The sequence below is a fragment of the Rana temporaria genome, chromosome 1 (assembly GCF_905171775.1).
Source record: "Rana temporaria chromosome 1, aRanTem1.1, whole genome shotgun sequence".
Classification (NCBI taxonomy): domain Eukaryota; kingdom Metazoa; phylum Chordata; class Amphibia; order Anura; family Ranidae; genus Rana; species Rana temporaria.
In genome coordinates, this window is record NC_053489.1 from 664,584,447 (window position 1) to 664,600,427 (window position 15,981).

Consider the following 15,981-nt stretch of genomic DNA (forward strand, 5'->3'; position numbering starts at 1 on the left):
AGACAAGACAGTGCTCTAACGCAGTGGTTCTCAACCCTGTTCTCAAGTACCCCCAACAGGCCATATTTGCAGGATTTCCTTAATCTTGCACAGGTGCTTTAAATCAGAGTCAATAGCTTGGTATTTTGGACAGCTATTTTATCTAAGAGAAATTCCCAAAACATGGCCTGTTGGGGGTACTTGAGAACCAAAGCTCTAACTCATAGTGTCTTTCTAGCACCAAAGCATAACTTGATGGGGAGCTGGCAACTCGTTCTTCTATACGACTTAGTAAATGGGCAGAGTGTAAAAATGCAACAGCTTATGCGTTTCAGCAAAAAGCCTTAATGATTAAGGCTTATTGCCAACATGAGTAAGCTGTTGCATTTTTACGCTTTGCCCGTTATTAATAAAGTCATTAATTTGGAAGAACGAGTTACTGGCTTTTGATCCAAATCAACTAATGAGTAAACTACCCGAAGATGCTTGGGCAGGGGTCCAGTGGCATAAAATGTCTGACATAACATGTAGGATACTATGGATACACGCATTATACTATAAAGGCAGCTGAACCAAAGTTTAAGATGTAGCCTAGTGACAAGATCAGTGATAACACAAAAGTGTACAGCTGAGGGGACACTTGAATGCCATCAAGTCTAGATAAAATGTATGCAGCATTTAGACATAACAAAATTCATTTTTATAAATTGGCGTGTATATGCGTAATAACATTCATCCATAGGTAGATGTTCCTTAGAAGTGGCATAGTTTGGGAGAGCAGTTATTTGGGCATCATCATCAAATATCACTCTTTATACATAGCGTGAGGAATTTAATATACATAGCTGTGGGTGTTATTAGCAGCTCTATCGTAATGTATATGTAATGGTATAGTGGTCCTTAAATACTTGAATCAATCTTGTGTGTTGTACACCAAGCACAGAGTTAGGCCAGGCTGAAGACTTTAAAGTACAATATATAATAAATCCAGGAGTGAAACTGAGCTATGATAGCATTTGAATGTGTCAAGGATGCTCAGCACCATATTGTTGTTATGGCAGAAGAGTTGAAGGCCACCTGTACAAGTCTTCTCTAGGAGTCCTCAACCAATGTGAGCGTAACAGTCACTTATCCACAGTATAAGAATTTAACTGGAGACCTTTTCACCATTTTCCACCAGGTCTCCCCCTTAGCTTTTATTTCTTGGTCTCCAGAGGAACCTGGAGAAGTGCAGGTGCCTGTTCCATAATGCGCACCAGAAGTTTGTCTATGTAGTCTTCCAACTCCTGCATGTGGATATCCTTATACTCCAGCTCTGCCTCTCGCTGCAGTAACATCCTGATCAGCTCGTCATGGGTCAGGTGGTAATATTTGGCTGCCTGGTCTGGAGAGGACACATCCTAAGATAAAAAAAAAAAAAACATATGTAACTGCAACTTCTACACATTTATAAAGCCGGAATTCCGACAGAAAAAGTCAGATGGGAGCTTTTGGTCGGAAATTCTGACCGTGTGTATGCCCCATCTGACTTTTTCTGTCGGGAATTCTGACAGAAATAGATTAGGAGCAGGTTCTCAATTTTTCCATCTGAATTTCCGATGGATGTTTTCCCGTTGCAAATTCCGACCATGTGTATGGGGCATAAGATTAAAAAAGCTCTTGTCTGAGCACATAGGAAGGCCATTGGATTCAAAATCATACTTCTCACTAGTGTACCGTATGTTAAAAAGAGAAATGTAACCAGCTTTGTATTTTATGTCCTCAGCCTTCTGTTGTCTTCTTGTTGAATTCAATAAGGAGGCAGCAGAACGTACTGTATGGGAACACCTGGCCATCACTTCTATATGATCTTGTTGGACCATCCAATGCCAAAACCAAATGGGAAGACAGCAGAATGTAGTATGAATACCTGGCCATCACTTCTATATGAGCTTGTTGGACCACCCAATGCCAAAACCAAATGGGAAGACAGCAGAATGTAGTATGAATACCTGGCCATCACTTCTATGAGCTTGTTGGACCATCCAATGCCAAAACCAAATGGGAAGACAGAAGAACGTAGTATGAATACCTGGCCATCACTTCTATATGAGCTTGTTGGACCACCCAATGCCAAAACCAAATGGGAAGACAGAAGAACGTAGTATGAATACCTGGCCATTACTTCTATATGAGCTTGTTGGACCATCCAATGCCAAAACCAAATGGGAAGACAGAAGAACGTAGTATGAATACCCGGCCATCACTTCTATATGAGCTTGTTGGCCCATCCAATGCCAAAACCAAATGGGAAGACAGAAGAACGTAGTATGAATACCTGGCCATCACTTCTATATGAGCTTGTTGGACCATCCAATGCCAAAACCAAATGGGAAGACAGAAGAACGTAGTATGAATACCTGGCCATCACTTCTATATGAGCTTGTTGGACCATCCAATGCCGAAACCAAATGGGAAGACAGCAGAATGTAGTATGAATACCTGGCCATCACTTCTATGAGCTTGTTGGACCATCCAATGCCAAAACCAAATGGGAAGACAGAAGAACGTAGTATGAATACCTGGCCATCACTTCTATATGAGCTTGTTGGACCACCCAATGCCAAAACCAAATGGGAAGACAGAAGAACGTAGTATGAATACCTGGCCATCACTTCTATATGAGCTTGTTGGCCCATCCAATGCCAAAACCAAATGGGAAGACAGCAGAATGTAGTATGAATACCTGGCCATCACTTCTATATGAGCTTGTTGGACCACCCAATGCCAAAACCAAATGGGAAGACAGAAGAACGTAGTATGAATACCTGGCCATCACTTCTATATGAGCTTGTTGAACCATCCAATGCCAAAACCAAATGGGAAGACAGAAGAACGTAGTATGTGAACACCTGGACATAACTTCTATATGAGCTTGTTGGACCATCCAATGCCAAAACCAAATGGGAAGACAGCAGAATGTAGTATGTGAACACCAGGCCACCACTGCTTTATGAACTTCCCTTGTTCCCTGAACTTCCCTTTCCAAAACCATGAAAATCATTATGGAGTTGCCCCAACTTTGCATCTATAACACCCTGTTCACTGTTCTAAGAAGGCTTTTCATAAGATTTTGGAGTGTCTATAGAAATTTGAACATTCAACATTTGTGAGCTCAGGTACCAAGGTGGGACAAGTAGATATGGTTTGCAATTAGCATTCTAAATCATCCCAAAGGTGTTCAGTAGGGTTGAGGTTAGGACTCTGTGCAAGCCACTTGAGTTCCTCTACACCAGGGGTCTCCAAACTTTCTATATAAAAGGGCCAGTTTACTGTCCTTTAGAAAGGGGGGCCGGATTGTGGCCATCGGGAGTAGAAAAAGTGCCAGCATCAGATGGAGTAAACAATCTCCCGTCTTTGGTGTCAGTGAGAGGAATTGTGCCCCATCATTGGTGTCATTGGGCCCCATTATTAATGTCATTGGGCCCCATTATTAATGTCATTGGGAGGAATAGCGTCCCATTGTGTGTGTCATTAGGAGGGATTGTGCCCTATCTTTGGCGTCATTGGGAGTAATTGTGCCCCATTGTTGGTGTCATTGGGAGGAACTGTGGTCATCTCGGTGTCATTAGGAGGAATGGTCCCCCATCATTGTTCTCATTGGGCCCCCTTGTTGGTGTCATTGGAGGGAACTCTGCCTCTTTGTTTGTGTCAGTGAAAAAAATAGTGCCCCAGGGGCCGGATGAAAGCAAACAAAGGGCACATCCGGCCCCCAGGCCGCAATTTGGAGACCACCGCACTACACCAAAGGCATAGATTGAGGAGTTAGGTGGTGACTATGACAAAATGCTACTACACCATTTTCTCCCGGGGCAATATTCTCCAGGGCAAAAAAATGCATTTGGAGCAGTCAAAATTGTGATACAGGCCCATGTGGGGACTTATCGGTGTCTCCATTCTTTTTTTTGGATACAAGGGAAACATGCCAATAGTATAGTATTGATTTGTTTTTCTATTGTTCGATGAAAACAATCAACATGAGGTCTCATTCCTGTCTTTTTTGTTACCCATAGCATATTACACATCTTACCAGAACCTCCTGAAGAAGCTCAAAAAAGCGAAACATGTTGAGTGGTGGTGTCTGTATATATGCCTCTTAATGGAACATACAATTCTTGATATGGATGGTTTAATCCCCTCATGTTTTTTATCTTTGTAATAAAATAGTAAATTTTATTGATTTTTCAATTGTGTTTTCACACTTTTTCTATCTTGAACGCAGTTAAAGTCCCGGGGTTTGTTACCTCCCCCCTGCCTTCTTGTTCTAGAAAAAATTGGTTCCATCTGATCTCTCTGCCTTACTCTTTACCCATGTCTGTTGTAGTGAAGGGCTTCAGCCCGGGTGCATTCAGGTCATGCTCCCCAATGAAGTTCACCCCACCCATAGGGCTCAGTTATGGAAGCTGGTGAGCTGGTGTGCGGCCGTTGGGTGTTCTTTTCTTTAGGACATGTCTATATGGAGCAGACTTTGTGCACAAGGGCCCCATCATGGAGCACAGAAAACTGTTACTAGGAGGTTGAAAGTGCACAATTCTCTAAAACTTATGTGTAACTTGGCCCTTCCCTGAAAACCAGAGAATGCCATAATTTGATTGGAGTTGTCCATATACATTTGGCCATAAAATGTATACAACAATGTAGGCCTACTGCTCTTAAAGAGATATAGCGCCAGTGCAATTCCCATTACTACAATATGTATATAGGACTCGCTATGTAAATAAACACAAAACACACACAGTACCTTTGGGACTAGCAACTAAAATAACCTCCAGCTCTCAGGGGGTGGCGGGAGATCCATGGAGAATTTTCCACATATTGCAGTGTAAGCAGAGTTCATTAAACTTGTCACACCTTGTCACATCTTATCATGCAGCCCATGTGACACTGGGGACAATTATGTGACACCGGGGACCTCCATCCTACAGGCTTCCTCCGTAACATTATCTTTCATAATATTAAAAAAAAATGGGGATAACTTTACTGTTGTCTTATTTTTTAATTAAAAAAAGTGAAATTTTTTCCCCAAAAAAGTGCGCTTGTAAGACCGCTGCACAAATACAACGTGACAGAAAGTATTGCAACGGTCGCCATTTTATTCTCTAGGGTGTTAGGATAAAAAATATATATAATGTTAGGGGGGTCTAATTAGAGGGAAGAAGATGGCAGTGAAAACAGTGAAAAATTACATTAGAATTGCTGTTTAACTTGTAATGTTTAACTTGTAATACCAACGGCCACCATCAGATGGCACCAGCTCACACAAGGAAGAGCTGGGGACTTCACAAAAAAATAAATAAATAATGTTTTGTGGTTTTTTTTTGCCCACCTTCCAAGCCAAGTCGCCAGGACGCCATTTCTAGTCGCCATGGCGACCTGGATTTGTCGAACCCTGTATAATATATATATACATACACACACAGTGATGAAAATAAGTATTTGAACACCCTGCTATTTTGCAAGTTCTCCCACTTGGAAATCATGGAGGGGTCTGAAATTGTTATCGTAGGTGCATGTCCACTGTGAGAGACATAATCAAAAAAAAAAAAAAATCCAGAAATCACAATGTATGATTTTTTTTAACTATTTATTTGTATGATACAGCTGCAAATAAGTATTTGAACACCTGAGAAAATCATTGTTAATATTTGGTACAGTAGCCTTTGTTTGCAATTACAGAGGTCAAACGTTTCTTGTAGTTTTTCACCAGCTTTGCACACACTGGAGGAGGGATTTTGGCCCACTCCTCCACACAGATCTTCTCTAGATCAGTCAGGTTTCTGGGCTGTCGCTGAGAAACACGGAGTTTGAGCTCCCTCCAAAGATTCTCTATTGGGTTTAGGTCTGGAGACTGGCTAAGCCACGCCAGAACCTTGATATGCTTCTTACAGAGCCACTCCTTGGTTATCCTGGCTGTGTGCTTCGGGTCATTGTCATGTTGGAAGACCCAGCCTCGACCCATCTTCAAAGCTCTAACTGAGGGAAGGAGGTTGTTGCCCAAAATCTCGCAATACATGGCCCCGGTCATCCTCTCCTTAACCACTTGCCGACCGCGCTATAGCAAAAATACTGCTACAGCGCGGTCGAGTTACTGTGACAGGACGTCCCTGGGACGTCCTCGTGCACTTCCGCGTTTGCGCGTCCCCTGGGGCGCGCTCGCGGAAGTGTCCGTGCTCGCCGGGTCTAGAAGACCCGGCGCATCACGGATCACGGTAAATTGCCGCGAATCGCGGCTGTTTACCACGTGATCGCTCCGTCAAATGACGGAGCGATCACTTGTAAACAAACCGGCGTCATTTGATGACGCCGGTTCCTCCCTCTCCTCGGTACAGTGCGAGAGGAGAGGAGAGAGGGGGGGGGGGGCGCGGGGTGTCAGCAGTGCTGTGGCTTGATCTGTGACAACTGCAGTCACAGATCCAGCCATCCCTCCCAGCTCAGCTATCCCTGCCCAATACATACAATACTCTGCCATACCCCGATACTCTGCCATTCCCCGATACTCTGCCATACCCCGATACTCTGCCATACCCCGATACTCTGCCATACCCCGATACTCTGCCATACCCCGATACCCTGCGCGATACTCTGCAATACCCCCCAATACTCTGCAATACCCCCCAATAATCTGCAATACCCCCCAATACTCTGCAATACCCCCCAATACTCCGCAATACCCCCCAATACTCCGCAATACCCCCCAATACTCCGCAATACCCCCCAATACTCCGCAATACCCCAATACTCCGCATATATAATGTTTTGGGGTTCTATGTAATTTTCTAGCAAATAAATTGTGATTTTTCCATGTAGGAGAGAAATGTCAGAATTGGCCTGGGTGCTCCAGAACGCCTGATGGCGCTCCCTGCATGTTGGGCCTCTGTATGTGGCCACGCCGTGTAAAAGTTGCACACATGGGGTATCGCCATACTCGGGAGGAATAGCAGAATGTGTTTTGGGGTGTCATTCGTGGTATGCATATGCTGTGTGTGAGAAATAACCTGCGAATATGACAGAAACAAGTTTGTTTTTTTTGTTTTTTACAGAATTTTCAGTCGTTTTTCTTTTATAGCGCAAAAAATAAAAAACCCAGAGGTGATCTAATACCACCAAAATAAAGCTCTATTTGTGTGAAAAAAAGGACACAAATTTCAAATGGGTACAATGTTGTATGACGGAGTAATTGTCATTCAAATTGTGAGAGCACCGAAAGCTGAAAATTGGTCTGGTCAGGAAGGGGGTTTAAGTGCCCAGTGGTCAAGAGGTTAATACAGTGCAGTCGCCCTGTCCCATGTGCAGAAAAACACCCCCAAAGCATGATGCCACCACCCCCATGCTTCACAGTAGGGATGGTGTTCTTGAGATGGTACTCATCATTCTTCTTCCTCCAAACACGGTTAGTGGAATTATGACCAAAAAGTTCTATTTTGGTCTCATCTGACCACATGACTTTCTCCCATGACTCCTCTGGATCATCCAAATGGTCATTGGCAAACTTAAGATGGGCCTTGACATGTGCTGGTTTAAGCAGGGGAACCTTCTGTGCCATGCATGATTTCAAACCATGACGTCTTAGTGTATTACCAACAGTAACCTTGGAAACGGTGGTCCCAGCTCTTTTCAGGTCATTGACCAGCTCCTCCCGTGTAGTCCTGGGCTGATTTCTCACCTTTCTTAGGATCATTGAGACCCCACGAGGTGAGATTTTGCATGGAGCCCCAGTCCGAGGGAGATTGACAGTCATGTTTAGCTTCTTCCATTTTCTAATGATTGCTCCAACAGTGGACCTTTTTTCACCAAGCTGCTTGGCAATTTCCCCGTAGCCCTTTCCAGCCTTGTGGAGGTGTACAATTTTGTCTCTAGTGTCTTTGGACAGCTCTTTGGTCTTGGCCATGTTAGTAGTTGGATTCTTACTGATTGTATGGGGTGGACAGGTGTTCAAATACTTATTTGCAGCTGTATCATACAAATAAATAGTTAAAAAATCATAAATTGTGATTTCTGGATTTTTGTCGAGACAGAGTGAGGAAAAAAAAAATACCTGTTACCGAGCTTCTGTTTACATCACGGGATCAGCCGTCATTGGCTGTCAGCTGATCACCTGGTAAGGGGCTTGGATCGACCCCTTACTCTGATCACTCAGACTCAGACTCGTGATCACCACCTTGATGTAATCAAATTCACATCAGAAGCCTCCCATTACATAAAAGCCCCCACCCCCCCGCCCCAATCACCTCAGAGTCTTCTCTATACATCAGAGGTCCTCCCATCACATCAGAGTCCCCTATCACCATAGATTTCCCCCTCCACCCTCTGGATCAGGGTCCTCTCATCCATCTCTGATTCAGAGCAAACTGGGTCTCGGTACTCTCAGCGTCCCAGGGGAACTCCAATGGCATTCAATGGCCCCACCACACACTGGTTAAGAATGAGAAAACCATGCCCTAACCATCTATCACAACCCACCTTGATTCGGTCCAACTCCTGCTTCTTGCTAGATGAATGTTGTCCTGTGGTCACATGTTTCAGCAACTCCAGACCACTGGTCAGTGCTGTGGACAAAACCGGCTTGTGCGCCTTCTTATCAGGGGCCGGTTCTAATGGTGCAGCACTGATGGGCTTCACAGGGTGTGGACTGAGGAAAGAAATGAAAACATCAAACACTTATCCATCAAGATTTTAAGATTATATTAATAAAAAAATAAAAAGAGAAGGAAGGAAAGAAGGAAAGGGAAGGAAAAGGAAATGAGGGAAAAGGAGGGAAAAGGAAATGAGGGAAAAGGAGGGAAAAGGAAATGAGGGAAAAGGAAATGAGGGAAAAGGAGGGAAAAGGAAATGAGGGAAAAGGAAATGAGGGAAAAGGAAATGAGGGAAAAGGAGGGAAAAGGAAATGAGGGAAAAGGAAATGAGGGAAAAGGAAATGAGGGAAAAGGAAATGAGGGAAAAGGAAATGAGGGAAAAGGAAATGAGGGAAAAGGAGGGGAAAAGGAGGGGAAAAGGAGGGGAAAAGGAGGGAAAAGGAGGGGAAAAGGAGGGAAAAGGAAATGAGGGAAGGAAAAGGAAATGAGGGAAAAGGAAATGAGGGAAAAGGAGGGGAAAAGGAGGGGAAAAGGAGGGGAAAAGGAGGGGAAAAGGAGGGAAAAGGAAATGAGGGAAGGAAAAGGAAATGAGGGAAAAGGAAATGAGGGAAAAGGAGGGAAAAGGAAATGAGGGAAAAGGAGGGAAAAGGAAATGAGGGAAGGAAAAGGAAACGAGGGAAGGAAATGAGGGAGGGAAAAGGAAATGAGGGAAAAGGAAATGAGGGAAAAGGAGGGGAAAAGGAGGGGAAAAGGAGGGGAAAAGGAGGGGAAAAGGAGGGGAAAAGGAGGGGAAAAGGAGGGAAAAGGAAATGAGGGAAGGAAAAGGAAATGAGGGAAAAGGAAATGAGGGAAAAGGAGGGAAAAGGAAATGAGGGAAAAGGAGGGAAAAGGAAATGAGGGAAGGAAAAGGAAATGAGGGAAGGAAAAGGAAATGAGGGAAGGAAAAGGAAATGAGGGAAAAGGAAATGAGGGAAAAGGAAATGAGGGAAAAGGAAATGAGGGAAAAGGAAATGAGGGAAAAGGAAATGAGGGAAAAGGAAATGAGGGAAAAGGAAATGAGGGAAAAGGAAATGAGGGAAAAGGAAATGAGGGAAAAGGAAATGAGGGAAAAGGAGGGAAAAGGAAATGAGGGAAAAGGAGGGAAAAGGAAATGAGGGAAAAGGAGGGAAAAGGAAATGAGGGAGGGAAGGAAAAGGAAATGAGAGAGGGAAGGAAAAGGAAATGAGAGAGGGAAGGAAAAGGAAATGAGGGAGGGAAGGAAAAGGAAATGAGGGAGGGAAGGAAAAGGAAATGAGGGAGGGAAGGAAAAGGAAATGAGGGAGGGAAAAGGAAATGAGGGAGGGAAAAGGAAATGAGGGAGGGAAAGAAGGAAAGGAAGCCATCTATGACACAGTTACACCCATCGTTTGGACAACGCACACTCATGCTCCCAGGGAAGCTCTGATTTCTATCACCAGTCACACAGATGCTTCAGGGCAAAATTTTTGAAAAAGGAGTAAAAATTGAGTCTGACCCATTCGCTATCATTATTCACTTTCTCCAGTCATTGGCTGTATATCCTGTATAAAATACACTCAAATGTTATATTTACTTTTTTTACTTCAAAGCTGAACTCCAGGCAGATATAAAAAAAAAAACAAATAAAAAAGATTACTAATACTAATAATTATGTACTTTTTATTTTTTAACCACTTCCATACCGCGTCATTGTAAAATGACGGCAGCAGGAACCCCTCGCCGATCCGGGTGGACGTCATATGACGTCCTGTGTTCCCGGCGATCTAGGGCGTGCGCGGCGTCGCTCGTGACCCGGGTGCCCGCGATTGCCCGCAATTGCTGGTAATCACGGCGGGAGTGTGGATCTGTGTGTGTAATGATGGGGTGTAAACACACAGATCCACCTCCTGTCAGCGGTGAGGAGACCAATGTGTGTTCCCAGTACAGAGGAACACACATCGGTCTCCTCCCCTTGAGAGTCCCCTCCCCCCTACAGTTAGAACACGCCTTAGGGAACATATTAACCCCTTCAACGCCCCCTAGTGGTTTACCCCTTCCCTGCCAGTCACATTTACACACTAATCAATGCATATTTATAGCATTAATCGCTGTATAAATGTGAATGGTCCCAAAAACGTGTCAAAAGTGTCCGATGTGTTCGCCGCAATGTCACGGTCACAGTAAAAAAAAAAAAAAAAAAAAAAAAAAAAAAACGCTAATCACCGCCAATACTAGTAAAAAAATTAATAAAATAAAAATGCCATAAATCTATCACCCATTTTGTAGACGCTATGGGCCAGATTCTCGTAGACTGGCGTAAAACAGCGGCGGCGTAACGCATTTCATTTACGTTACGTGGCCGCAAGTTTTACGGGCAAGTGCTTAATTCACAAAGCACTTGCCTGTAAAGTTGCGGCGGCGTAGCGTAAATTCTCCAGCGCAAGCCTGCCTAATTCAAATGATCCAGGTAGGGGGCGTGGATCATTTAAATTAGGCACGTTCCCGCGCTGATCGTACTGCGCATGGGCCGTCCCTAAAATTTCTCGGCGTGCATTGCGCTAAATGACGTCGCATGGACGTCATTGGTTTAGACGTTAACGTAAATGGCGTCCAGTGCCATTCACGGACAACTTACGCAAACGACGTACTTTTTTAAATTTCGACACGGGAACGACGGCCATACTTAACGTTGGTTGCCCCTCATATAGCAGGGGCAACTTTACACGTCGCAAAAGCTACGGAAACGTCGTAAATACTATGCGTCGACCGCGCGTACGTTCGGGAATCTCGCGTAAATGCCTAATTTGCATAGACAACGGGGAAAACGACGTCGGCGACACCTAGCGGCGGAAAAAAAAATGCATGTAAGAGCCTTACGCCTGTCAGATCTAATGGATATCTATGCGCAACTGATTCTAAGAATCAGTCGCATAGATACGCCGGGCCAGATTAGCACTTACGACGGCGCAAATGGCGTTGCGTCGTCGTAAGCCCTTTGAGAATCTGGCCCTATAACTTTTGCGCAAACCAATCAATATACGATTATTGCGATTTTTTTTACCAAAAAGATGTAGAAGAATACGTATCGGCCTAAACTGAGGACATTTTTTTTTTTTTTTTAAATTGTGATATTTATTAACCACTTAAGCCCCGAACCATTTTGCAGCTAAATGCCAAGGCCAGGTTTTGCGATTCGGCACTGCGTTGCTTTAACAGACAATTGCGCGGTCGTGCGACGTGGCTCCCAAACAAAATTGGCGTCCTTTTTTTCCCCACAAATAGAGCTTTCTTTTGTTGGTATTTGATCACCTCTGCGGTTTTTATTTTTTGCGCTATAAACAAAAATAGAGCGACAATTTTGAAAAAAATGCAATATTTTTTACTTTTTGCTATAATAAATATCCCCCAAAAACATATATAAAAATTTTTTTTCCCTCAGTTTAGGCCGATACGTATTCTTCTACCTATTTTTGGTAAAAAAAAAAAAAAAATCGCAAGAAGCGTTTATCGATTGGTTTGCGCAAAATTTATAGCGTTTACAAAATAGGGGATAGTTTTATTGCATTTTTATTAATTATTTTTTTTTTACTACTATTGGCGGCGATCATCGATTTTTTTCGTGACTGCGACATTATGGCGGACACTTCGGACAATTTTGACACATTTTTGGGACCATTGTCATTTTCACAGTCCGATCGGACCCCCCACCCGCTAGAAGGCAGGGACGTATATATATATGCCCATCTGCCTGTCCGTGCCATTTTGCGTATATAGTCGTGCGGCGGGCGTTAAGGGGTTAAATAAAAAAAGTAAAAAATAGTGTTTTTTTTTTAAATTGTCGCTCTTTTGTTTATAGCGCAAAAAATAAAAACCGCAGAGATGATCAAATACCACCAAAAGAAAGCTCTATTTGTGGGGGGGGGGGGGGGGGGACAAAGATTGAGTTTGGGTACAGTGTTGCATGACCACGCAATTGTCATTCAAAGTGCAATTGGTCGTATGGAAGGAGAGAGGGGGAGAGAGAGGGGGAGAGAGAGGGGGAGAGAGAGGGGGAGAGAGAGGGGGAGAGAGAGGGGGAGAGAGAGGGGGAGAGAGGGGGAGAGAGAGAGGGAGAGAGAGAGAGAGGGAGAGAGAGAGAGAGAGAGAGAGAGAGAGAGAGAGAGAGAGAGAGGGAGAGAGGGAGAGAGGGAGAGAGAGAGAGAGAGAGAGAGAGAGAGAGAGAGAGAGAGAGAGAGAGAGAGAGAGAGAGAGAGAGAAGAGAGAGATAAGCAGCACAAGGAGCCAATCAGTTGTGCTGCAATGCTCATGTGCCAACAAAGAACATGCCGATAGGAGGAGAGAGAAGAGCAACAGAGATGAGCTTGTCAGTCCTTTGCTTCTCTTATGATTGTTGAATCACACAGGCTGGAGGAGGGACAAGATCTGTGAGGCTGCGTACACACCATCGGTCCAAACCGATGAAAACGGACTGAAGTTCAGTTTCCTCGGTCCAAACCGACCGTGTGTACGCCCCATCGGTCTTTTGTCCTTCGGTCCAAAAAAAAAGAGAACTTGCTTTAAAACCGAACCGATGGACGGCTGACCGATCGGTCAAAACCGATGGTTAGTACACAAAAGCATCGGTTCAAAACCCGCGCATGCTCAGAATCAAGTCGACGCATGCTTGGAAGCATTGAACTTCGTTTTTTTCAGCACGTCGTGTGTTTTACGTCACCGCGTTCTGACCCGATCGGTTTTTGAAACAATGGTGTGTACACACATCAGACCATCAGGCCACTTCAGCGGTGAACTGATGAAAACGGTCCGTCGGACCATTCTCATCGGATGGACTGACCGTGTGTACGCGGCCTTAGATTGCATTCACACCTGAGCAACCTGGAAGAATGTGAATTTTAGAGCCAGTTCCGTACAGTTTTGTGTGCATTTTTTTCTACGCCAAAAATGCATGCACAGCTTCTTCCATGTATTCCAATGGCTCTAGTTCACAGCATGCAGTCAGTTTCCGGTGCAGAAACTGACCAGAAACTGACTGCATGGTGTGAACTAGAGCCATTGGAATACATGGAAGACGCTGTGCATGCATTTTGTGCAGAAAAAAAGCACACGGAACTAAACGGAACTTGCGTCTGGTGTGCACTGGCCCTAAGTGTTTTTCAGGCATTTTACAATCGAACATCAAGCATAGGTTTCTTCGGCTGGGCATGGGGGAAGAGGGTAACCCAAAAAGGGAAATAGGGGGGGGGGGGAGAGGGGTGGGTGAAGAGAGGGGAGGAAAAAGGGGGAACCCAAATAAGGGGGAAGACAGGGGAGGATAAAGGGGGAACCCAAAAAAGGGGAAGCATGGGAGGGAAAAGGGGAAGAGTGGGGAGGTAAAGGTGGAACTCCAAAAAAAAAAGGGGGAAGCCAAAAAAAGGGAAGAGGGGGGAGGAAAAGGGAGGGGGGAAGGGGGGAGGGAAACCCAAATGGGGAAGGAAGAGGGGAACCTGAGGGAAAGCCTGAGGGGCATCCTAGAGGATGAGGGAAGGAGAGGGGTCCTAAGGGAGGAGAGGAGTTCAGAGCTCATTTTTTTTAATATTGGGAAACGGAGCCTACAAGTGTGAGCAGGAACAATTAGAATGATATTCGTACAATACGTTATGTTACGGCGGATGTTTCACATACAAGATCTGTCACACCCGGAGATCTCCGCTCTGTCATCCGGCTGATGTCTGTCAACGATCCCCGCTCTGCACTAAGAGATGGTGGGGTGGCAGCAGTGGGCGTATTGGGGGCAATGCTGGGAAGGAGGAGAGGAAACCACCTCCATTGGCGGCACAGACCGAGGTCTGCAAGACCCCACACCACCCACTACAGCAAGCAGGTACGGAAGTACCAGTCCCTGCTTGCTTTAGAGAACTACTAGGGGGAAGTGCCATTAGCGCTGGCTGAGGGTACAGGAGGAAGAGCAGCCAGGTTATGTTTCACCTAGTGTGTGTTTACAACTGTAGGGGGGTGTGGCTGTAGGAGTGACATCAATTGTGTCTCCCTATAAAGGGCATGATGACACGATCGATGCAGCCGCCACAGTGAAGCACGGGGAAGCCGTGTTTACACGCGGCTCTCCCCGTTCTTCAGCTCCGGGGACCGATTGCGGGACCCCAGCGGCGATCGGGTTCCCGGGCGCCCGCCCGTGACCCACGGCTGGGTAGATGTACAGGACGTACATCTGCCCAGCCGTGCCATTCTGCTGACGTATATATGCAGGAGGCGGTCGTTAAGTGGTTAAGCACAGATCTCAAAACAGCAAATGACCGATTTCATCCATGGCCCACTATAAGTCAGTGGTGGAACTGCCAGGGTCGCAGAGGTTGCACATGCGACCAGGCCCTTGTGTTTTACCATAGTCAGGGGCCCCAGCGGGGGTATTTGGCCGCAGGGCTCTTTGCTGAGAGCATCTCTCTTAGTTTAGAGCCTGCACTGACAGTTCCCCCCTCCCTCACACAGATGGGAGCGGAGAGAGCCGATCTGCTCCTTCTCCTCTAGCTCCTCTCCTCCTGTGTGCACCACGAGAAGTGCGAAGCTAAGCAGCTGAATCCGAGCACCCAGCAGCTGGGAGGAGGAGCAGAGCGGCTCTCTCCTCTATCTGTGCAGGCTCTGGGCTGTAAGAGAGACGCTCTCAGCTCAGAGTCCTGCTGAGGACGAGGAAGAGACACTGATAATCAGGGCACTGATTATCATTGTAAAAAATGTACTCACACAGACAGTGTGGAAGGAAAGGACTGCCAATAACCAGCAAGTCTGTTTAAATGCGATTAGTTGTGATTGGCCCTTTACCATTATCTGTGATCAGCTGTGCCAGAAGGACACAGCAGTCACAGAGCGTGCTGGATGCAGGGGGTCCATGTCCATGCCTGGATTCTAGTTATGCTTCTGGTATCATAGTCAGGCCCGTCGCTACAAGACAGGCAAACCAAGCGATTGCTTTGGGCCTCGAGCTGGCCTGGGGCCCCCAAGCAGGGCCCTTGCCACGCTTCCTATATGCTGCAGCCGCCTGCGCACTCTATAGAGAGCCTGCAGCACTGCTGCCTTGAGTCGTCACTTCCCCTTCTCTGTAGCATGGCTGAGCTCCTCTTCCTTCCTCCTGTCAGTCCGGAGTCTGGCCGGGTACCGCGTGGTACAGGAGATTCAGTTTCCCGTTTCCTGCCGGACTGACAGGAAGTGCACACTAAGTGCTCACTTCCTTTCAGTCCGGCCGGGAACAGGAAACTAAATCTCCTGCCGCACGATACAGACCCGGTAGGGGGGGTGTGTAAAAAGAACATATGGTGGGAAGGGGGGCTCGGGGGGAGTAAAAAAAACATGGGGGGGCTTTGCGTGCGTGCGGGGAGGGGGGCCTCCACGTCCATTTTGTTTG

At 45.7% G+C, this 15,981-nt stretch overlaps 1 protein-coding gene across 2 annotated transcripts in view; it reads right to left on the bottom strand.

Annotated features, from left to right (window-relative positions):
• Nucleotides 1–656: 656 nt before the first annotated feature.
• The window catches only part of RAB11FIP5 (RAB11 family interacting protein 5), a 140,314-nt gene continuing 124,989 nt past the window's right edge, over nucleotides 657–15,981 (bottom strand). For both annotated transcript variants that reach the window (XM_040335558.1, XM_040335559.1), the window contains exons 6-7: nucleotides 8,479–8,647; nucleotides 657–1,379 (exon numbers count right to left, since the gene is read on the bottom strand). In XM_040335558.1, coding sequence (XP_040191492.1) covers nucleotides 1,176–1,379; nucleotides 8,479–8,647 — 373 coding nt within the window. In that variant the 3' untranslated portion in view covers nucleotides 657–1,175. The remainder of the gene's footprint in view (nucleotides 1,380–8,478; nucleotides 8,648–15,981) is intronic.